This window comes from Muntiacus reevesi, chromosome 3 (genome assembly GCF_963930625.1).
Source record: "Muntiacus reevesi chromosome 3, mMunRee1.1, whole genome shotgun sequence".
NCBI lineage: Eukaryota > Metazoa > Chordata > Mammalia > Artiodactyla > Cervidae > Muntiacus > Muntiacus reevesi.
This window is the reverse complement of record NC_089251.1, coordinates 138,384,061-138,407,617: the sequence shown is the minus strand read 5'-3', so window position 1 is coordinate 138,407,617 and position 23,557 is coordinate 138,384,061. Positions and strand designations below refer to the sequence as shown.

Below are 23,557 nucleotides of genomic sequence, written 5' to 3'. Positions count from 1 at the left end.
CGAGTACAGATTTCTCAGGATGCAGGTCAGGTGGTCTGGTATTCCCATCTCTTTCAGAATTTTCCACAGTTTGTTGTGGTCCACACAGTCAAAGGTTTTGGCATAGTCAATAAAGCAGATGTTTTTCTGGTATTCTCTTGCTGTTTCAATGATCCAGTGGATGTTGACAATTTGATCTCTGGTTCCTCTGACTTTTCTAAATCCAACTTGAACATCTGGAAGTTCATGGTTCATGTACTGTTGAAGCCTGGCTTGGAGAATTTTCAGCATTACTTTACTAGCATGTGAGATGAGTGCAATTGTGTGGTAGTTTGAATATTCTTTGGCATTGCCTTTCTTTGGGATCGGAATGAAAACTGACCTTTTCCAGTCCTGTGGTCACTGCTGAGTTTTCCAGATTTGCTGGCATATTGAGTGCAGCACTTTCACACCATCATCTTTTAGGATTTGAAATAGTTCAGCTGAAATTCCATTACCTCCACTAACTTTGTTCGTAGTGATGCTTCCTAAGGCCCACTTGACTTCACATTCCAGGATGTCTGCCTCTATGTGAGTGATCACACCTTCATGGTTATCTGGGTCATGAAGATCTTTTTTGTACAGTTCTTCTGTTTATTTTTGCCACCTCTTCTTAATATCTTCTGCTTCTGGTCCATACCATTTCTGTCCTTTATTGTGCCCATCTTTGCATGAAATGTTCCCTTGGTATCTCTAATTTTCTTGAAGAGAGTTCTAGTCTTTCCCATTCTACTGTTTTTCTCTATTTCTTTGCACTGATCACTGAGGAAGGCTTTCTTATCTCTCCTTGCTATTCTTTGGAACTCTGCATTCAAATGGATTTATCTTTCCTTTTCTCCTTCGCTTTTCACTTTTCTTTTCTCAGCTACTTGTAAGGCTTCCTCAGATAACCATTTTGCATTTCTTCTTGGGGATGGTCTTGATCACTGCCTGTACAATGTCACAAACCTCCATCCATAGTTCTTCAGGCACTCTATCAGATCTAATCCCTTGAATCTGTCACTTCCACTGTATATTGGTAAGGGATTTGATGGCAAAGTTATCTATTTACCTTGACATTCCAGCAATTTTTGTTTTATTGATTTAGAGGAGGCAGGTAGTTTAGAAATATAATATTTATCAGGTCCTATAAAGGTATTATCACGACCTTGTTGTCGTTCAGTCACTCAGTCATGTCCAACTCTTTGCGACCCCATGGACTGTAGTACACCCCATGGCTTCCCTGTCCTTCACCATCTCCTGGAGCTTGCTTACACTCTGTTGATTGAGTCGGTGATGCCATCCAACCATCTTGTCCTCTGTCATCCCCTTCTCCTCCTGCCTTCAGTCTTTTCCAGCATCAGGGTCTTTTCACTACCTAGTGACCCAATTTATTTCTAGTATATAAGGATATATTTTTCTTTGATATTAATACAGTTGAAACAGTTTGGCTAGTTTAGCATTGGACTTGTATATCTTTTTGTAAACCCTTTCCTTTCAACATTTCTATATCTTCATGTTTTAGGTATATTTCTTGTAGAAAGCAAGTATTTGAATTATAAACCATTTTAATGATCTTTTTCCCTAGAAAGTTTAGTACATTGGCACAGATTATATTTACTTGTGTAGTTTCAGTTCTGTCTTCTTCAGACTACTTACCACATTTTTTTCACTATTTCATTTTATGTGTGTTCTCATTTCCATTTCATGCCTTCCTTCAAATTATGTTGGATTTTTCTTTGCTTTGGTTTAGCTTTGTTTTATTCATTTTCCCTTATCAGTTTGAAGTTTGTTATATTCTATTTATATTTTAAAAATTGCATGCATATTTAACTCAATGCAGTCTAAAATTAATGAATATCTTTACTTTTCTTGCAAACAATGAAAGACTGTAGAGGGTTTTAATGCCAGTTGGCCAAGATCTAGTTCTCTGTTTTTGTTTTAACATTGACCAAGTAGAGTTTATTTTTATTAATTGTTAGGAAAATGATTTTTAAATTTGCCCCAAAGCTTAGTGTAGTCTTTGCCCACCATTTTTCCTCGCATCTCAGACGTCCCTTTCTAAGTAAGATCTGTGTCCTTCTTCTAAAAGAAACCTTTCAGACATTTCTTTGGTGATGATCAACTGGCATTAGCTCTCTCAATTGAAGTTTAATAAAAAATACTCCCACCTGGGATATTGACTTTATAAAGGGGTGTGGCCTGACCTTCCACTCCACGTGAACACTGACATTTAATTTGTGGCCCATTGAAAACCCATACTCCAGTCTTGCCATAGTCAATAGAAACACTCGGGGCAAATATTCCTTCTTTGGTTCACACATTTCTCCCTACCTTCACTCCAGAATTGAATTTTCTTGTAATTTCTACTTTTCAATGGTCTATCATCTCATATCAGAAGCAAAAGCAAAAATAAAGTGAAAAAAATTTGGATATTTTATCCAGCATTTTTAAATGTCTAAACCAAAAGATGTTTGTCTTCACACCTAATCCATCATATTGTCAGAAGTAGCAGTCCTTATTTGGTTTTTAAAACAATTATGCAAGATATTAGCATGATCTGAGTGTTAAAATGCCAACCCAGCCAAACCATGTACTCAACTGTAATGTCTGCATCTAGCCTGACATTGAATCATTTCAGTTGCCTGCAGCTACTGCAGAAATGCACAGGGACAGAGACAGCATGTCAGTTGCTTAATGATCTCGGGCAGAGAACTGAATACAAGCTAAGTAATAAATACTGGCTCACAAGCACATGCCCTCTAGCAAACAAGGTTCCAGTGTACACAAAGACCCAGAATAACTGCTTTTTCCCAGTGGTCTTAAATAAATAGGTATCTTACACCAGCAAGAGCTTTACATTTTTTTGTAAGGCAATAAAAATATTACATAATTTCCCAAGGACCAACATAAACTACTGTCTTTAAAACAGTTCTCGCCCTGTGTTGTTATGTTTCCAGGATCAATCAGGGTTTCTTCTTACATAATAAGTTTAGATCTAGTCTTTCAGGGGAAGGAATGTATTGTAATTATAACCTTCAATTAACCATCATATCTTGGTAACAATATTTTCTACGTCCCCAGGCAAAATAAAGTACAGCTGTTTGAATTAGTATTCTAGTTCTCTGCTTTACCTTCACAAAGGAAACATTCAAAATACATAACGATCTTATCAAATGCAGGAAAAAGTGCCAAAAGAAGTCAAGGGAAAATAGCCTGATACTTGAAGTTTTCTAGTTGAAGAATGTTAGAGAAATACTGCATAATGCATGATTTTTTTTTTTTTTATCTTTTTACTCCTATTTTATTTTTAGTACTTGTTAACCGGCTTTGCGGGTGATAAATCTCTTTTTCTTTTTTTTTTTTTAATTTTTAAATTTTTTTTATTTTTCAGTGGGTTTTGTCATACATTGATGTGAATCAGCCATAGAGCTACACGTATTCCCCATCCCGGTCCCCCATCCCACCTCCCTTGCCACCTGACTCCTCCAGGTCCTCCCAGCCCACCAGGCCTGAGCACTTGACACATGCATCCCACCTGGGCTGGTGGTCTGTTTCACCACAGATAATATACATGCTGTTCTTTCGAAACATCCCACCCTCACCTTTTCCCACAGAGTTCAAAAGTCTGTTCTGTACTTCTGCGTCTCTTCTTCTGCCCTGCATATAGGGCCATCGTTACCATCTTTCTAAATTCCGTATATATGTGTTAGTATACTGTAATGTTCTTTATCTTTCTGGCTTACTTCACTCTGTATAATGGGCTCCAGTTTCACCCATCTCATTAGAACTGATTCAAATGAATTCTTTTTTAATGGCTGAGTAGTATTCCATGGTGTATATGTACCACAGCTTCCTTATCCATTCATCTGCTGGTGGGCGTCTAGGTTGCTTCCATGTCCTCGCTATTATAAACAGTGCTGCGATGAACATTGGGGTGCACGTGTCTCTTTCAGATCTGGATTCCTCAGTGTGTATGCTCAGAAGTGGTATTGCTGGGTCATATGGTAGTTCTATTTCCAGTTTTTTAAGAAATCTCCACACTGTTTTCCATAGTGGCTGTACTAGTTTGCATTCCCACTAACAGTGTAAGAGGGTTCCCTTTTCTCCACACCCTCTCCAGCATTTATTGCTTGTGAAAATTCAAAAAAATTGAAATCATTCCAGTCATCTTTTCTGACCATAGTGCAGTAAGATTAGATCTCAATTACAGGAAAAAAATCGTTAAAAATTCCAACATATGGAGGCTAAATAACACGCTTCTGAATAACCAACAAATCATAGAAGAAATCAAAAAAGAAATCAAAATATGTATAGAAACGAATGAAAATGAAAACACAACAACCCAAAACCTATGGGACACTGTAAAAGCAGTGCTAAGGGGAAGGTTCATAGCATTACAGACTTACATCAAGAAACAAGAAAAAAGTCAAATAAATAACCTAACTCTACACCTAAAACAATTAGAGAAGGAAGAAATGAAGAACCCCAGGGTTAGCAGAAGGAAAGAAATCTTAAAAATTAGGGCAGAAATAAATGCAAAAGAAACTAAAGAGACCATAGCAAAAATCAACAAAGCTAAAAGCTGGTTTTTTTGAAAAAATAAACAAAATTGACAAACCATTAGCAAGACTCATTAAGAAACAAAGAGAGAAGAACCAAATTAACAAAATAAGAAATGCATGATGTTTTGTAATTTTAAATAGACAGCTCTGTAACCATTGCAGAGAGCACCTTATGTACAACAAAACCATATGAAATTGATGATATGCTACTATATTTGACCATCAAACTTAGAAATTCCATGAAGTTCAACCTAACATTTTATCTCACCAGTTCAAATTGCTTCTTGCTTGTCTGGGAACTATGAAGTTATGACATAATGGAACTGAAGCTGCTCTGTGGCTTTATGGAACATAGAATAAAAAGGTGATCTGGCAGCCATGTTAATCAGAAAGAATTTAAATCTGCCTACTTCTCTTTTAGGACCACCAGAAAAATTTTCTGTGGTCTATCAATGGTACCAAAGTTTGTTTTGATGTTCGGTTTTAACTATGTCTCTGAAACTCCATGGTTCTCTTCATCCATGCAGCCTTCTTCTGATTCATTTTTCTCCATTTGTGCTGTTTTTCTCTGTGATGTGAATCCATCCCTACCCATTCTGTCATGTCTCCATTGTTTTGCTGCTTCATCAGATAGCTCTGAGCCATTAAGAGGCAAGTTCCATCAAAAGAGGGAAAACTGACTTTCCTTTATGTCCAGGAAGAATCCTTTGTCTAAGGTATTCCATAACCCTGCTCCTCAAATCAATACTTTCTAACTTACACTTTTAAAGGAACTTATAAGGAAAATAATTCCTTATGGCCACACCCACAATATAATGCCTTGACTACTTCACACACTGTGAAGTCGGTTCTTATTCCCAAGGATCTTCTATGAGGACGTACAGTTGAGTCCTTAGCTTTATACTACAAGAGCACCCTCCATTGTCCATATAGTAACATACACACTACAGTACCACAGAAATTGTTAGTACTCAGGGTCCTCTTGACTATACGATCCCCAAGTCTGCTTTCACCTACAAGATTCGTGAGGTTTATAATAAGAAGTCAATATTTGAGTTGTTCTATGTCATCATCCCTTAGTGCAGACAGTGACATTTCCAAAAGTTACTGAGTTTGACAATTTACGTGAATTAAATTTATCAGTAATAACTAACCTTCCCTTTAATGTTGTGCTATATAGTTAATTAATGGGAATTATTTTTATAATGGTCTCAGTTCTATTTCCCAACTTAAAGTAGGATTTCTTAGGGTCAAAAACTGATAATGTCTGGGTTTTATCATAAGAAGCTTTTGAGAGCAGAGAATTAAAATTGTCTTTCATTCAAAATACCTTGAGTTTCCTAAGCAAATAAAACATATTTTCTTAAGAAGCCAAGCCAACTGACATGGGAAGCCTCACATAGCACCGTCTGGGTTTTCTTATTCATCTTCTGTTAGTCTTCTCAGTGCCATTTAATAGTTAAAAGAAATGTATATATAAGAAAAACAAATTATGTCCCATACGAGTTAGGTTAAGTTTTTATGCTCATTAATCATGAAAGTGCTAACGTTCATCACCTAATGCTATTCCACCAGTGTTGTTTCTGTCCTCCTGTCATTAAGCAATGAATCTCATTGCTTTATATTGGAAATGTGTCAAAATGTGACATGATAAGAATAGATTTGCATCACTTGCCTTGTCTTCCAGACTGGAGTTCCTTTTTAGAGATAGATGTTCCAGGCTTTTCCAAATGCAGATTAGCATATCTGAAATCTTTAGTAAACTGAATATTTAATACAAGGAAAGAGTATAGATATTTAGTTGGGGTGTTACGGCACCATGGTAACGATAAGTTTAATGCAGAAATTCATCTGAGCCTTTGCATTCTAAAGTCTTTCTATCTTTCTGACCTACTATCAAGTCTTGGGACCAATAAAGTTGAGGATAGTTTCTCATCATCACTGTCCATCTTTTATTAATGATAGATGCTCATCATTGTGTTTATCTTCTATTCTGCCTTTTCACATAGATTAACTTTATCTTCAATGGCAATATGTCATATTTTTTGTAAAATTACATCCAACATAATTAAATTTCTTACTAGGATTCTTGATAGTTTCATTTAAGTTGTAAACAATGGGAAAATGCTTAAAGGTCTAAGTTGCTTGAAACATCCAGGGTATTTGAGATAGTGTGTTTCTGACAGTGTGAAGTAACTGCCTCTGCCTGAAGAGGAAAGGATTAAGGAAATCTTCTTAGAGAAGGTAACTACACTGAAGCTTACAAGTGGGAATCTGCTAGATAGAAAAGGGGCTTAAAGGCTCTGCAAGTGATGGAAACAACACATGGAAAGGTATGAGATATCTTATCTGGGAGACTAACCAGTTTGACATAAGTGGATCACAGAGCACTTGGGGTGAGGACAGAGAGAGAAATGAACCAAACAACAAAGGTCAGTTGCCTTTATTCATTGATGAGTCAGATGGATGGACCATAAAATATATTTTAAATGGGAAAATTATGTGATTACTTGTGTTTTACATGACATTAATGTTCCATCTTTAAACAGTAACTTTCTACATGCATGCTAGAAATCATCTTTTCCCCAGGTGTATATGAGCATGAGTTAAGACCTTGAAGATACCAAAGAGGTACAGATCTGAGCATCAGAGAGACCTGAGAATGAATCCCCTGTCTGCTTCTTCCCAGCTGCATAAGAGTGGAAAAGTTATACCTCGTATTAAAAAATATTAAAATGAGGATATTATTCCACACGGCTGTTATGATAATTAAGAATTACAATTTATAAAAACTAGTTGGAACATAATTGATATTCTCTATATATTAGCACCTATTTGACATTATAGATTGAGGCATTGTTAAGAATGCTATTACTTGAATCATGAAAACTGTTTCCATTTGAAAACACATGGGACACGGGACATGGGATTCAGTAGGTAACTCTAAGATGACAGCAAGGGCTTCCCCCTGATAGTTCAGCTGGTAAAGAATCCACCTGCAATGTAGGAGACCCCAGTTTGACTCCTGGGTCAGGAAGATCCCTGGAGAAGGGATAGGTTACCCACTCCAGTATTCTCGGGCTTCCCTTATGGCTTAGCTAGTAAAGAATCCGCCTGCAATGTGGGAGACCTGGGTTTGATCCCTGGGTTGGGGAGATCCCCTGGAGAAGAGAAAGGCTACCCACTCCAGTATTCTGACCTGGAGAATTCCATGGACTGTGTAGTCCATGGGGTTGCAAAGAATTAGACACGGCTGAGCAACTTTCACTTTCAAGATGATAGCAAATATTGTTATATATATTTTTTAACTGACACAAGTGAATATTTGATGTATGTATTTTTTTGTGACCTGTTGACCTATGGGAAACTTCACATTCTTTCCCATATTAAATTTTTCTTGGCTTCTAAAGAGTAGGTATCTTACTCTTACAAGTTTATGAGTATTAATGAAAAGCTCTTGCTTTTATTTTTCAAACACATCTTGACAAGATGGAGTCAAATTTTTATTTTCCTGGAGAAATGCTGTTTTTCATTTATCAATTAAGTAATTTCCTCCTTGTCAAACATTTTCAATTGAAACCATGCCTATTTAAGCAGAATTTGATCTGTTGTTTATGAAAAATTAGAGAAAGAGCCTAACTCAACTGAATTTATTTATTCATTCATTCATTTGTTTGTTTTTTTCTCATTTCAGGCCCCATTTTATTCTGTTTATCCTCACAACTCAGCCTGATATAGTAAGCTCTTCTTTTTTTTATTAGCCTAAGTGAGAGAGCAGTTGTATGTCCTTGGAGTTTGTGGATGGTCCTAAAAAACTGACATCCTTGGTTAATCTACATCTAGTTCTAGAAATTGAATATATGTTTGCATCATGCTAATTTTAGGTTTTAAAAAGCTTCATATTTAAAACCTCCTTATTAAAAGTGATTTCACACTCAAATCCCCACTGTCTCTGAAATATGCAAAGATAGAGTCATGGAATTACTTAAGATTCTCCATGAGGAGAAAACTACATGCAGAAACCAACTTAAAATGTCTCATTATTCAGTACTCAAATTTGCCTTCATGGATTCATTTTCCAGAGTTCCCACTACTTCTGTAACCATGTTAACACTACCCTGGGAAATATCGCTGCTGCTGCTAAGTCGCTCAGTTGTGTCTAACTTTTTGTGACCCTAGGGGCTGTAGCCCACCAGGCTCCTCTGTCCATGGGATTCTCCAGGCAAGAATACTGGAGTAGGTTGTCATTTCCTTCTCCAGGGGATCTTCCTGGTTTAGGGATGAAACCCATGTCTCCTGTGGCTCCTGCATTGCAAGTGGATTCCTTACTGCTGAGCCACAGGGAAAATATGGCTAAACCAAATCAAAATACAAAGGCAAAAATAAACTAAGAGTACATAGGCATTCGCTTTAAGGTCAGATTCATTGTTTGTTAATCCCACACTACTCTTTCCTTAACAACCCTACGCAGGAAGCGCCGGTGGTGGCCAGAGCAGCATTGTTCCTGGAATGTGCCCGATTTGTGCACCGCTGCAACCGTGGCAACTGGCCAGAGTGGATGAAAGGGCATCACGTGAACATCACCAAGAAAGGCCTTTCCAGGGGACGGTCCCCCATCGTGGGCAACAAGCGGAACCAGAAGCTGCAATGGAATGCTGCCAAGCTCTTCTACCAGTGGGGAGACGTGAGCTTTTGATTTTCTTCTACAAAAATTAGGCCGAGTGAAGTGAAGACGTTTTGAGCTTCTGTTTGTTCATTTGTTTGGGAGATAATTTGAGTATCTGTTATGTACCAAGCACTGAACAAAACATTTCAGGGAGAAATAATTCGTTTAATCTTCCCGATAAATCTACAAAGTTAGACATTATTATCTCTTCTGTCTCCCTTCCTGACCCTCTGCCTCTTTCCTCCCTGTAAATGTAAACATTCTCAGCACCTCTTATCAGTTCTTCTGGTAAAATCCCCACCATAATTACATTTATTCTTGTGTTTTCTACTGTTAGCTCTATGCCAGAAGCACCCAGTTCTCTATCCATAGCACTTTTCAGATCCCTGACCAACTTCACCAACTGTACTTTGGAGGAATTCACTTAATGTTCTGAGACTAAATCTGACCAAACTAAAACACTTCTCTCCATTTAAACACACCCCCATCTGTAACCCCTCTTGAAATTTCTATTTTTTCTGATGGAACTACCATCATCTGAAATGACAGCCTTTGAACATATTCTCAACCTCCTTCCCTTATTGATTCCACCTCTTCCATGTCACTGATGCCCTTTGAGGTCAGATCTTCATTACTTCTCCTCTGTGTGACTAAAGTATTTTCCTATTTGGTTTCCTCCCACAATTTCCCCTCTCTGACCCATCCTACACACTGCCAATAAAATCTCCCTTTGGCATAGCCCGTCTAAAAGCAGAACATTCTCATCTCATCTCCCAGCCTCCAGACTCTCTCCTTCCAATTCATTCTCCAAACTGCTGTCAGAATGATTAGGCTAAAATGCAAATCATGTTATAGTGCTTCAGTGGCCCTCCTTTTCCCTTGGGATAAAAACCCAAATTGCTCAGCCTGGCATCTCGGCTCTTTCCACAATCTTTGTTCAAATCACACCAATTATAGATGATGAAGTCAATGAGCTGATGTATCTAAAGGACATTTATCTCAATCCTTTACATCTAAGAGGTGTTCAATGATAAGTTATGATACTAAATTTTGAAAGCAGGGTATATGGTTTGTCTCTGCATTTTTAGACAGCTAGCACAGTGTCCCTGGAAGGAGTGATAAGGCTTCTCCCCCGCTCAAAAACTGCCTTTCATCCTTCTTCAGAATGCAAAATGAAGTCCAGCTTCAAGAACTGTGGAATCTGGTCCCAACTTACCCTTCCAAGCCCTCAGGCACATTATTTCTGCTCACAAAATGGTGCTTCAACCAAGTGGCTTAGTTGATAGTCTCTGAACACATCAGTGCATGTCCCTGAATATGGGTCTTTGGGAACTCTCCATCTGAAATGTCCACTTTTCCCTTCCCCATTAGCCTAACACCAATTCTTGAGAATCTACAGGAATGAGACTTTGTATGATTCTCTGAAATGAATCTAATGTCTTCATTTTCTAATACATAAGGTAATTTCATTCTCTTTCACCACTTAATGTCCTTTTTTCATGTTATTACCTTCCCTATAGACTGTAAGCTCCTTGAGGTAAAGAGCAAGAGGTAAAGTCAGACACCCTATGTTTGAATCCCAGTTCAAGGCTGCTGAGTGACCTTGAGCAGGTTTTTTCAAGCTTTCTAACTTTTCTAATTGCCAAACAGTGATACTTATTTTATGAAAGTTTATAATATACTCATGCATATTAAATAAAGATATTGATGCACTATAACAGTTTATTCAACTTTATGTTTTCTTTAGTAACTAGCAAATTACCTCACCTAATAAATATTTGATGAATGAAGAATGAATAAACATATCCCTAAAGCACTTTGAGATGTAGAGCTCTAAATTATTATTTAGATACTTTATATTATCCCAAGCAAGTTCATTTTTTGAGAAACCTTCTAAGTTTTGTGAACTGTGGGTTTAACTTAAATTGTTTGGTTTCAGAATCTGGAAAAGATCAATGTAGATTTTTTTCCCCCTTTGATTTTTACTATTAAGTCTGCTGGCTCCACTCAGACTCATAATTCCTCGTGTCCTTCTGTCAGGGGAGTGTGTAATTTCTTCGGTTCTTTCTCACTGCAGCAAAAATTTGAAGTGATGGACAGACCAGTGTTACAGCCCCATGTAAATTTCCTCGGTCACAGCAAAAATTTGAAGCGATGGACAGACCAGTGTTACAGCTTCGTGTTACAGCTCAGTTTTATTTAGAAAGCAAAGGAAAATACATTCTTGAGGTGTGAGAGGGAGTGTCAACCCTGAAGACTCAAACAGAAGAGAAGCCCCCAGCTCAGTTTTGGTTCCTCTTTTTATATGTTTTTTCCGCTTCCCCCTGGGCCTGCCCTATGTAAATTGGGCTAGCCAGGAGTACTGTTTGTTTTACCTGAGGTCCTCACTCCAGTCCTCAGACCTTCCTTTGTTCTCTTTTCACGGGCTTTACCCTCTTTGTCTTTTAGCCACTGCCATTCTGGACTCCTTTTTCCTATTCTAACTACCTAACACTTCTTTAGAGAGAATTTCTAAAATAGTAGCATCAGGACAAGGCTTTCTGTTGAGGTCGTAGTTTTTGCTTTCGTGTTTTGTTTTGTTTGCTTAGAGCTTCTCAAGTTAGCAACCAAGCTGCATTTCTTTTGTCTTGATGTGGTTTTTGTTACTCCTCAATTCCAGAGTTTAAGGAGACCCCTTTGTTTTCAAATAACCAAGATGTTCAAACAACATGTGTTTTTATTTGAAGAACTCTAGACATGTCTTTTGAACTTTCCGGGTGGCTCAGTGGTAAGGAATTCACCTGCCAATGCAGGAGACACAGGAAATATGGGTTCAGTCCCTGGGTCAGGAAGATTCCCTGAAGTAGGAAATGGCAACCTGCTCCAGTATTCTTACCTGGAAAATTTCATCGACAGAGGAGCCTGACATGCTATTGTTCATAGGGTCGCTAAGTGTCAGATGCTACAGCATACACATGCACACACGGACATATTTTTGTCACTTTCCAACAGCAGATCTAATCTCTTACATGCCCAGAATTTAGTTGTTTTTCTAAATATTTGAAAAGGATAATGCAGGAGGAAAGAAGAAAATTAGCTGGAATTTTGTTCTTACCAATGCACAGATTACTCAAACTGTCAAACCAAGTTCAGTGCTCATTTTAGCTTTTTGACTCTCTTTCCTATGTATGTGTCTCTTCTTTTATTCTATACAATATGTAATTGGAATGTGAAAGGAAGTAGAGGTAGCATATTTTGTCTCTTTGGGGGAAATTACTTTTTTTAAATCAGACGTTAGTACACGATGATTCAGAAGAACAGATAGCAAGCATTGATTTTGTGAATACCTTATAAAAGCCAATGTTGTTTATGTGTTGAGGTAAAAGTCATGTTTCTAATGTTGATGTTCAGTACACTATCAAAAGAATAGTTAATATTTCAAAAGAATAGTTAATATTTCCTTCTAATCCATAGCATATCATGAAGGGGAAACAAAGTCTATAAGAAAATCATTGATTGCATATATGATGAAAGATACAAATAAAATTTCAGTTGTAGAAGTCATGCCAGCCTCCAAACTCATTAACATGACAGTGCTATCCTCATAAAACTGCATGATCAGAAACATTCTGAGGAAATGTGACTTCTTATTTTTTGCTGCAGCAAAATCCTCCATTAAAAACAACTATCTAGGACTTCCCTGATGGTCCAATGGTTAATTCTCTGCACTTCCAATGCAGAAAGCATGGGTTAGATGGGGAAACAATGGAAACAGTGAGAGACTTTATTTTGGGGGGCTCCAAAATCACTGCAGATGGTTACTCCAGCCATGAAATTAAAAGACTCTTGCTACTTGAAAGAAAATCTGTGACCAACATAAGCAGCATATTAACAAGCAGAGATATTACTTTACCAACAAAGGTCTGTCTAGTCAAAGCTATGGTTTTTCCAGTAGTCATGTATGGGTGTGAGAATTGGACCATAAAGAAAGCTGAGTGACAAAGAATTGATGCTTTTGAACTGTGGTGTTGGAAAAGACCCTTGAGAGTCCCTTGGACTGCAAGGAGATCCAATCAGTCCATCCTAAAGGAAATCAGTCCTGAATATCCACTGGAAGGACTGATGCTGAAGCTGAAACTCCAATACTTTGGCCACCTGATGTGAAGAACTGGTTCATAGTAAAAGCCCCTGATGCTGGGGAAGATTGAAGGTGGTAGGAGAAGAGGATGACAGAGGATGAGATGGTTGGATGGCATCACCAACTCGATAGACATGAGTTTGAGCAAGCTTCAGGAGTTGGGCATGGACAGGGAGGCCTGGCACGCTGCAGTCCATGGAGTTGCAAAGAGTCAGACACGACTGAGCAACTGAACTGAACTGGGGAATTAAGATCCCAGGTGTCATGCGGCATGGCCAAAAAAAAAAAAAAAACTTTTTAAATAAATAAAAATAGTTAAAAGAAAATACAACTGCATACCCTCTTATGTGAGATCTATAAAATAAATGACCTTTGAGGAAATAAAAATACTTTCAGAAACGTTTTGTGTGAGAATAAATACCATTCCAGGTCCTAGAAGTCTTTAGACTGAATGACCTTGGAGCCAGCATTAGTGCCTTCCTTCTCTGGATTCCCATGTTGGGAAATGTGGTGGTAACAACACTATGGCAAACAGAGGACGCTTATGCTGAAAACAATCCCCATGAACTGATGGCTGATGACCTCTGTAATGTGAGAACCTCTTTTACAGTCTGACATACACCTCACACTGTTTCATTTTTTTTCTCTGCATGGTAGGCAATCGGCGTCCGGTTGAATGAGCTGTGTCATGGGGAAAGTGAGAGTCCAGCCAACCTGCTGGGTCTCATTTATGATGAGGAGACCAAGAGGAGACTGAGAAAGGAGGATGAGGAAGAAGACTTTTTAGATGACAGTAAGGAGACTCCCTTTACTACAAGAACCCCTGCTTGTAAGAATCTCTGCTTTAGGAGCACGTAATATTTCTCTTTCCTCTTTCACATTCTTACCACCTTGGCATGTCTTCCACTGTACCTTCTCCCCATTCCCTGTGCGTGGATGTGAGCATGTGCATAAAACCACACAAAGTGAGGGCAGGAGCCAGAGGAGAAGACTATGGACATGAGCAAAGAGCTGTAGACCCTATGAAACATTCATTGCTTTGTAGTCTCTGATTCCTAATACTGTAAATGTCAAGATCAGTTTTAGCCCTCCTTGAGAAAAGGTATTGTGGAACAGTGCTGTTCCAGAAAAGGGTTTGGTCAGGTTTTGTGTTTTTTTTTTATTACTCTTGAAGATATACATAAGGGCTAGACCAAATGAAATTAAACATGAAAAGCTTATCAAATCACTAAAATATTAAAATATTTAATCATAGTTTATCATTTTTAACATGAAATTCAAATTTTAAGATTCAGATTATTAGAACTATGAATGTTTGATTTACTGTACTTATTTATTAAAAGTATAGTTGAGTCTCGTCATAGAAGAATAGAGACAAAGAGATTCCTGAACATCTTTCTCAACACCATTTTGTGCAACAGCATTCTGTTCTATACCATACAAGCTTGTGTGTCTGTGTACCACTGCCTTTTATGGACTAGCAATTCCAATATGGTTTTGGAATGAGTATCATTAACTGATGAAGACACTGAGGTCTCTTCCTTTTGACCTACCCTAGTGATTTGAAATGCAGATTCCCTGGTGATGTCTTAAGGATTATCCTTAGTTAAGTGATGCCAAACCTACTTCATCTTTAAAGGCATGAAATAGAAAAGGATGGCTAGATGTCTATTAGACAGAACTAAATAATAATCAAAGAAAACATATTGTCTTCTACTTTCATACCAATAATTTTTTTGCATTTGCCCATCATTTTGCTCTTCCTCAGCCCTTATAAATCAAAGAAAATCTTCTTGACTTAGCTGTTGGCAAAACACCAGATTTTGATGTTAGTCTTTTAATCTAATGATGAAAGTTGTTCCCAAAGATTCCCTCAAGTTCACAGGAGTCTGGGTTATCCTAGAATGACTCACAAAATTGGGTCTGATTTGTAATAGGACTTGAGGATAATCCAGCAACCACAGAATCTAGTTAAGGCCTGCCAGGAGACATCCCCAAACTGCCCCATATCTCCTAGGGGTCCTTCAGAACATAGAGAAGCCATTTCATTAGATGGAAGTAACTTCCTAGGCAAAAATGGTCTCACATTTCCATGAGACCACATAAGTATCACTGGAAATATGGTATGCTTGGTATAACAGTTTTTTGGTGAGACTATTTATAAGTCAGTAATTGTTCCCTGTAACAGAATATTTCAGATGATACTTATGAGAAAGCCTGGACTAAGACCAAGCTCATTGTCTATGGGACTGATAAGAAGAATCTAGATGATATCTTTAGGATTACAAGCACAGAGCCAGAAGCTGATACTAAATAACTAGTGTTCAATTATGTTTTAATAAACAGTTGCACGTCTATGCAAGTTCTAGAGTCATTTAGACTCTAGAACTTTCATTCACTGCATATAAGATTGGAATGTCTTCTTTAGTTCCACTTTCAAGTCAATACATAGCTCAGTTTGCATTTTAAAAATAATTATGGTATTAGCAAGTATCAGTCTGGAAACAATGCAGGAGTTTGTCTTTTTCATTCTTTTTTTGTTTGTTTTTGTTTTTTTTAGTACCATTTTTAAAATTTTTATTTATTTTAATTAGAGGCTAATTACAATATTGTGGTGGTTTTTGCCATACACTCACATGAATCAGCCATGGGTGATTCCCTCCCACCTCTCTCCCCATCCCATCCCTCAGGGTCGTCCCAGTGCACCAGCCCTGAGCACCCTATCTCATGCATTGAACCTGGACTGGCGATCTATTTCACATATGATAATATACATGTTTCAATGCTATTCTCTCAAATCATCCCACCCTCACCTTCTCCCACAGAGTTCAAAAGTCTGTCCTTTACATCTGTGTATATTTTGCTGTCACACATATAGGGTCATCATTACCATCTTTCTAAATTCCATATATATGCATTAATATACTGTATTGGTGTTTTTCTTTCTGACTTACTTCGCTCTGCATAATAGGCTCCAGTTTCATCCACCTCATTAGAACTGATTCAAATGCATTATTTTTAATGGCTGAGTAATATTCCATTGTGTATATGTACCACAGCTTTCTTATCCATTCGTCTGCCGATGGACATCTAGGTTGCTCCCGTGTTCTGGCTATTGTAAACAGTGCTTTTTCATTCTTAATAAGAGGCAATGTCCGCAGCCACATATTACCTCTGTAGAAAATATAATGGTTTTCATGGGGAAGCAATAGCCAGATATCTTCAGAAAGACCATAATTCTACCTACTATCAAAATAAGCTATAATTATATATTATATCAATTATGAAAGCCAAATACACAGGAAATATTTTAGAGCTATTTAAAGATATTTTTAGGAAGGTTAATATGTAATGATTTAGTTATTGCTTGATAAGTTGATTCATTCGAACTATTTTCTTCTATGGGAGACATATCTTTGTCTTCTTTTCTGAACACTGATAAGTAATCAATATATTTCTCCATTATTTGTGATGTCATGTATCTGAGAACTAATCCTGAGGATTTCAGTCTCTATAGTGTTAGCTTGGCCATTATCTGCCTTTATAGCAAAATTCATTTGTTGGTCTATGGTGGTTACAACATTTAACTCATTCAGAGACTGGTATTCTTCAAAGCAAAGGAGAATATTTGCATATTCTAGTATAGCTATTCCTTAATATGACAGGCTAGCTTGTATAAACTGTATAACATGGGTGACCAAGTAAATAAGTCTTGTTTATGCTACAGAAACACATCTGAGCTAAAGTTGAAACAACTTCACTACCCTAAGAACATTAAGACAGATATCGCTTAGGAAGTAAGCCGACAGGAGTTTCGTAGCTCCAAATCTATTCACGGCCCTATACCATGTATAAATCTGATTGAACAGCTATGTGAAAATCTGGTAAGGCTGCTTTCTGTTTTTGTTTTCACTAAAAGGCTATCCGGCCTAGTGGAGCTGCATTTTGTTTCTCTATAATGCCTTAAGGGAAATAATTCTTACTGATTGACATTTTAATCCTGAGGTATTTGTTACAGAATTGCAAAATGGAGGGGGAAAGAGGTGTATTGTGATGTATAGATTATGCTAAAGGGCTCAGGTAAATTGAACATATACAGGTGACATCCTCATTTGCAGTTTCATTTTGCACATGGATAGGTAACATTCTCATATACAGTTTGGTTTTACACATGTGTAGCTATGTCCTTCGAACCGTGCCTCTGTATTTTTTATTGGTTGTTTGCTTATGAAACAACTCTTTCCTTCCATAGGTACTGTGAACCCCTCTAAATGTGGCTGCCCCTTTGCCTTGAAGATGGCAGCCTGCCAGCTTCTCCTGGAGATTACCACCTTCCTACGAGAGACCTTTTCATGTCTGCCCAGACCACGCACTGAGCCTCTGATGGTTAGTGAAGCTTATTAATAATGAGGCTACTTGGAGAATCCAGCCAGGTGGCTTGGTTTTCAGTAGTCACAATTTCCTCAAGTATCCAATGAACAAATGTATCATAAAGGTTAAAAATTCAGCCACAGGATTTTCATATATAAAAAGAAAATCTTTATCTATTAAAAAACTGAAAATCGACCTTAAAATCACAAAAGACTGTACCACTGGGTAATGTCTAATTGATCACTGTCAGTTAACCTAGGAATGTCTAAGAACCTTTCTACGTTCCTTTATTCTGCAAACTGTGAGGAGTTTTATAGCCAGCATTTTCCAGAAATCACTGATATGTTTGTTTTTCTCATACTCATTTCAGTTCAGTTGCTCAGTTGTGTCCGACTCTGCAACCCCATGGACAGCAGCACGCCAAGTTTCCCTGTCCATCACCAACTTCCAGAGCTTACTCAAACTCATGTTCATTAAGTCAGTGATGCATCCAGCCATCTCATCCTCTGTCATCCCCTTCTCCTCCTACCTTCAATCTTTCCCAGCATCAGGGTCTTTTCTAGTGAGTCAGTTCTTTGCATCAGGTGTTCAAAGTGTTGGAGTTTCAGCTTAAGCATAAGTCCTTCCAATGAATATTTAGGACTGATTTCCTTTAGGATGAACTGGTTGGATTTCCTTGCAGTCCAAGGGACTCTCAAGAGTCTTCTCCAACACCACAGTTCAAAAGCATCAATTCTTTGGTGCTCAGCTTTCTTTATAGTCCAACTCTCACATCCATACATGACCACTGGAAAAACCATACTAACAATTCATAAATTTATATGCTACCAGTGAATTTTCTCATTTAAATTATGCATGAAAAGACTCAAGTCTTTAGCATGTAAATGTCTCTGAACAAATATTTTATTCCTGCAGCATTTCTTATGGATACAGATAGGCAGAAAAAGACCATGTGTGCATGCACACACACACACACGCACATGCACACACACACACGCACACATGCACACACACAAAGACACACAAGCAGGCATACATACAGACACACTTGTATGCCCTCAGGGCCTGATTTTTTTTAACTTAAGATACAAATTCCTGCAAGAGCCAGGAGTCATCACAAAGCACTTTGGACAGAGGTCCATCTCAGAGCCGATTTTCTTGGCCCTTTGTTCTCTAATGGGCACCATGCTTCCAGTGGTTCTTTTATTATAGGCCTTACCTGACCAGAGCTGAGGAACCAGACAAATTCTTTTTTTTTCTCCCCTTTATACAAAATTTACACTACCAGAGAAACTGGTACACTAACAATCTATGTGCTTCCATTTAGGTGAATTTTACAGTGCGCCAGCTCTCCTGCTGTTTTGACCAATCCCAGCAAGACCCTACTGCAGTCCTGGGGGGTTGGAGGTTGGCATGAGGAATGGAACCAAAAAGTCAGTGCTCTGCTATTCCTGAGTTGTTCCTCTAACTCTGATTTTCCATTGTCTGCACAGCCCATTTCCTCACATTCTAAAACTTAAAATGGAACTCTTTGTAGGTAAAATATGTTTTCTAGAGAAATGTGTCCACATTTGGACTGTGAAACTGCACCATTTAAGTACTACGAAATGGAGTTCCTCCTACTGCCCTTATTTAATTTCATGTTATCCTGAACCTTTATTTTTCTGAATTGTCACCTTCACTATTATATTGAGACTACTCTAGAAAATCAAGTAAGTCTGCCATTTAAACATGTTTAAGTCAAGGTTAATCTGTAGGTCTCTGTGAGTGTTATTCACATCAATATTCTAATTATACTGAAGTGTTCATAAAAGCTCAGAAACACATCTGTTAAATTTTCAGATTTTCATTTTTTATTTATTTTTTAATATTTATTTGGCTGTGCCAGGTCTTAGTTATAGCATGCAAGATCTTTATTTAGGTGTGGCAAGCAAACTCTTAGTTACAGCATGTGGGATCCAGTTCCCTGACCAGGGATTGAACTTGGGCCCCCTGTGCTGGGTGTATGGAGTCTTAGCCACTGGACCACCAGGGAAGTTCAAATTTTCAGATTTTTAAAGGTCACCATTTTGACTTATAGTGATTAAAAAAAAATAAGAACCTTAAAGTTTGATTCAGTTATTTTTGTTCTTTCTTTCAACACTATAAAGCTATAGTTTAATGTTCCTTATTATTGTAACAAATTTCTTTTTTAAAAAAATTAATCAAATCTTTAAAAAAATGACTGTAAAATCAACTGGCTGTCTAGTAGAAAATGCCAAAAAATTAAACTAAAACAGAGGCTGCAGTTATTCAATCAATAAGAGGAAATTTTTCATTGCCTTTAACTAGGTCTCATAAATCTTTTGTTCATTGAACTATAACTTTTATTGTCAAGTATAGGTTCATAAATTTTGGGGGGATGTGACCTTTGGAAAATGGGAAAGAGCTCATGCTTAATCTATGTAACTATACTTGATGATAAAGAAAACTTGAATCACATTGTTAACTATTACAGAGAAAACAGTATCATAAAACCATTTTACTAACACAGAAACTATAAATGCTTGAGATAGGTTTTTTAAGAAGTTGCACAAAACAGTGAATCTAACAGGCTAAGCATAAATACCATTAAAATGAAATATTCTAAAGTTTTAACGAAACACTTGCTGTAAAAGTATTTATTGATTTGGGGGATATTTTATATTTTAGTAACTGAGTAACATTTTTAACAGCAGTAAAAATAAATAGCTACCTGAATGTACAGAATAATAGAAGTATAAGCTAGAAAAGTAATCACATTAGAAATTTATAAATATTCTAGTATCTGAGACTTGAGGAGAGGGGAAGATAGGGAGCATAAACTTTCTACCAAGAAAGTCTTTCTGATAGAAATGTCATAAGATCATTTCCTTGTGAAATATTTGTTTGTTTGAAAAAGTGCTGGTTATATCCGAAGTGTGCAAGAGAAAGGGGCTTCCCAGCTGGTGTTAGTGGTAAAGAATCTGCCTTACAAAGCAGGAGACATATGAGATTCAAGTTCGATCCTTGGGTTGGGAAGATCCGCTGGAGGAAGCCATGGCAACCTTCTCTGTATTCTTGCCTGGAGAATCCTATGAACAGAGGAGCTGGCAGGTTACCATTCATGGGGTCACAAAGAGTCGGACAGTATCTAGCACACACGAGGAAGAGAAGGCCAAAGAGCCTAAAATACAATAAATCAAAGTTAATTTGATAGAGCTAGGCAATCTCAGGAGGTCACTCACTGGGGCATGGAGATAAGTGAAAAGGAAAATTAATGTCAGCTAAAAACATATTTTTACCAACTTAACATATTTTTTCCATCTACATCCCTAGATGGAACTTAGTTACTTGTTTCTCCCCCCAAAATGACTTCTGGTAGCATTTTTATTCTCTCTTTTTGTAAACCATACACATGAAGAATATCTAGGAAAGGGGAAAAGCACCATTTTAACAAGATTTATCATCTAAAAAAGCATAATAAGCCATTTTTCTTCAAGTAGTGATTAACTTCCAAACTTGAAAACACAAATTTTTTTAGAGAGTTTTGTCTATAAAACTACAGATCTATTAAAATGTTTCCCTGTTGAGTTGGTGAAACCAGTAACTGATGACCAAGCAGCATGGAATTAAATTAATTCCCATCAGATGCCAAGATGATCCTTAATAACAAAGAAAAAGACCATAGAGAAGTCTCTTTACATCTATGTTCACTCATTAGGGAGAACAACATATCAAATGCTTTTGTACAAGATTGTGCTAGAAACTGTACCAACGGTACCAGTGGGATTTAACAAGTCACATTATAAAGAATACACCACTGGATCCCAAATGCTCCTAAAACTAAACAATCAGAGTGAAAGTCGCTCAGTTGTGTCCAACTCTTTGCAACCCCATGGACTGTATAGTCCATGGAATTCTCCAGGGCAGAATACTGGAGTGGGTAGCCTTTCCCTTCTCCAGGGGATCTTCCCAACCCAGGGATCGAACTCAGGTTTCCCACATTACAAGCAGATTCTTTACCAGCTGAGCCACCAGGGAAGCCCGATCAGAAGTGAAACACAATTCACATTCATATTTGAAGAGTAGATGTGAATATTTGAGAGTAAGGCTATGAGAAAGGGTGGTATAAAGGGTGCAGAGGTGGGAGTGAGGGTGATGCAGAGATGAATAAGCTGTAACAGGAGAACCACCACAGGGACAACACACGAAAGGAGCAGAGGGCCAACGCTGGCCAAAGGAGGGCCTGGAAAATCTGAAGGATCTTCCTGAAAGAGATCATATATGAATACAGCTTTGAAAGATAAGTAGGGTTTTGACTAGTAGATACAAGAAGTTGGAAGAAATAACTACTTTAGAGAATCAGAATTGTTATTACTTTTTGTCTCAACTAAGAAGCTTATCTAACTAAATTTGGCTGCCAAACTGGAAAGTAGTTAGGTTGTTTTCTTTTTCCTAAAAAGGATTAATTTCAGAGGAGCAATTATATTTCTAGAGCATTTTTTAACAAAGGTAAATAGACTCGATGTGGTTCCTTCTTTTTTCTAGATGTGATACAATTTTCTGAGTACCAAAGGGTAACTTCTGTTTTTAATTCAAAGGGAAAAGAAACTATAGAGTCTAAAAGTTTCATTTACTAACAGCAGTTAAAAGTTTAAGGTTTTAATCTCAGTACAAACTGGGTTTTTCAAAACATCTTTTGTTTTTCAAGCTACTTGAATCCAAGAACTTATTGTGTCATAATTAGAAAAAAATCACTGTATAAAAATGTTAGCATTTTATATATTTTTCATTTATCAGGTCCGAAAGTGTTTTATAGATTAATGATTAAATATGATCTTCAGCATGAGTGAGTCTCCATTCATAGAACAAATCAAATGTCCATGCTCACCTCACAGATTTAACTCCTACTAAGTACTTACATTCCCTACTTTCGGCTATGGGATCATTTTGTTCGTAAGCGGATGGTAAAGGAACCCCTCTTATATTTGAAATCTTCCTAAAAGAGAAGGAGAGATTCTCCCATTGTCTGATCCTGTTCTGTGCCTCTGGCCATCATACACGAGGTTTCTTAAGCCAGAACTGCCTTTTCCTACCTGTTTGCTCAACAAATTTTACTTAATCCTTAGGACTGAATTCCAACATCATCTTGGTATTTGTTTTCTGTTTCTGTTCTGGGATATGATGATGTGTAATAAAAAAATTTATGTTTGGTCTTCATCTGTATTTCTGGCACAGTGTTCCTAAAACCCTTGGAATTTCTTAAGGAGGGTGATCAAGGTGTCTTAATGAGGTGACTTGTGGTATGTCTCTAGATTACCTAAGGATCAGCTGGACACCGAGTGATTAGAAAAATGAAAATTTCAGTACCACTCCCCTCACCTCTAGGTGACAGTGATTTAATCAATCATGCCTAGTTAATGAAACCTCCATAAAAACCCAAAAGGACAGGATTCAGAGAGCTTCCGGTTGGTGAACATGTGATGACTGGGGAGGACGGTGGCCTTGGAGGACTTGGAAGCTTGGTTACCCTCCCCCCATTCCTTGCCCTGTGCATTGCTTCCGTCTAACTATTGATGACTATTTTTTTTAATGATAAACCAGTGATCTAGTCAGCAAAATATTTCTCTGGGTTCTGTTACCACCTCTAGCAAATTAACTGAACTGAGGAGGGGTGTTGTTGGAACCTTCGATTTATAACCAGTTGGTCAGAAACACAGGTAACAACCTGGGCTTGCAACTGAATCCTTAACCTGTGGATTAAAGAAAATGTTTTCATTTTGGCCGCAGTCTGAAACTAGCATAAGGTAGATGGAAATTGGCTATTTAAATGCTGTGTGT

The 23,557-nt window shown here is 37.6% G+C and overlaps 1 protein-coding gene across 3 annotated transcripts in view; it reads left to right on the top strand.

Moving 5' to 3' along the window:
• Positions 1–23,557, top strand: part of UNC80 (unc-80 homolog, NALCN channel complex subunit) — a 221,106-nt gene that overhangs the window by 90,294 nt on the left and 107,255 nt on the right. For all 3 annotated transcript variants that reach the window (XM_065927674.1, XM_065927672.1, XM_065927673.1), the window contains exons 23-25: positions 9,034–9,246; positions 14,003–14,138; positions 17,598–17,731. In XM_065927674.1, the coding sequence (XP_065783746.1) occupies positions 9,034–9,246; positions 14,003–14,138; positions 17,598–17,731 (483 nt within the window). The remainder of the gene's footprint in view (positions 1–9,033; positions 9,247–14,002; positions 14,139–17,597; positions 17,732–23,557) is intronic.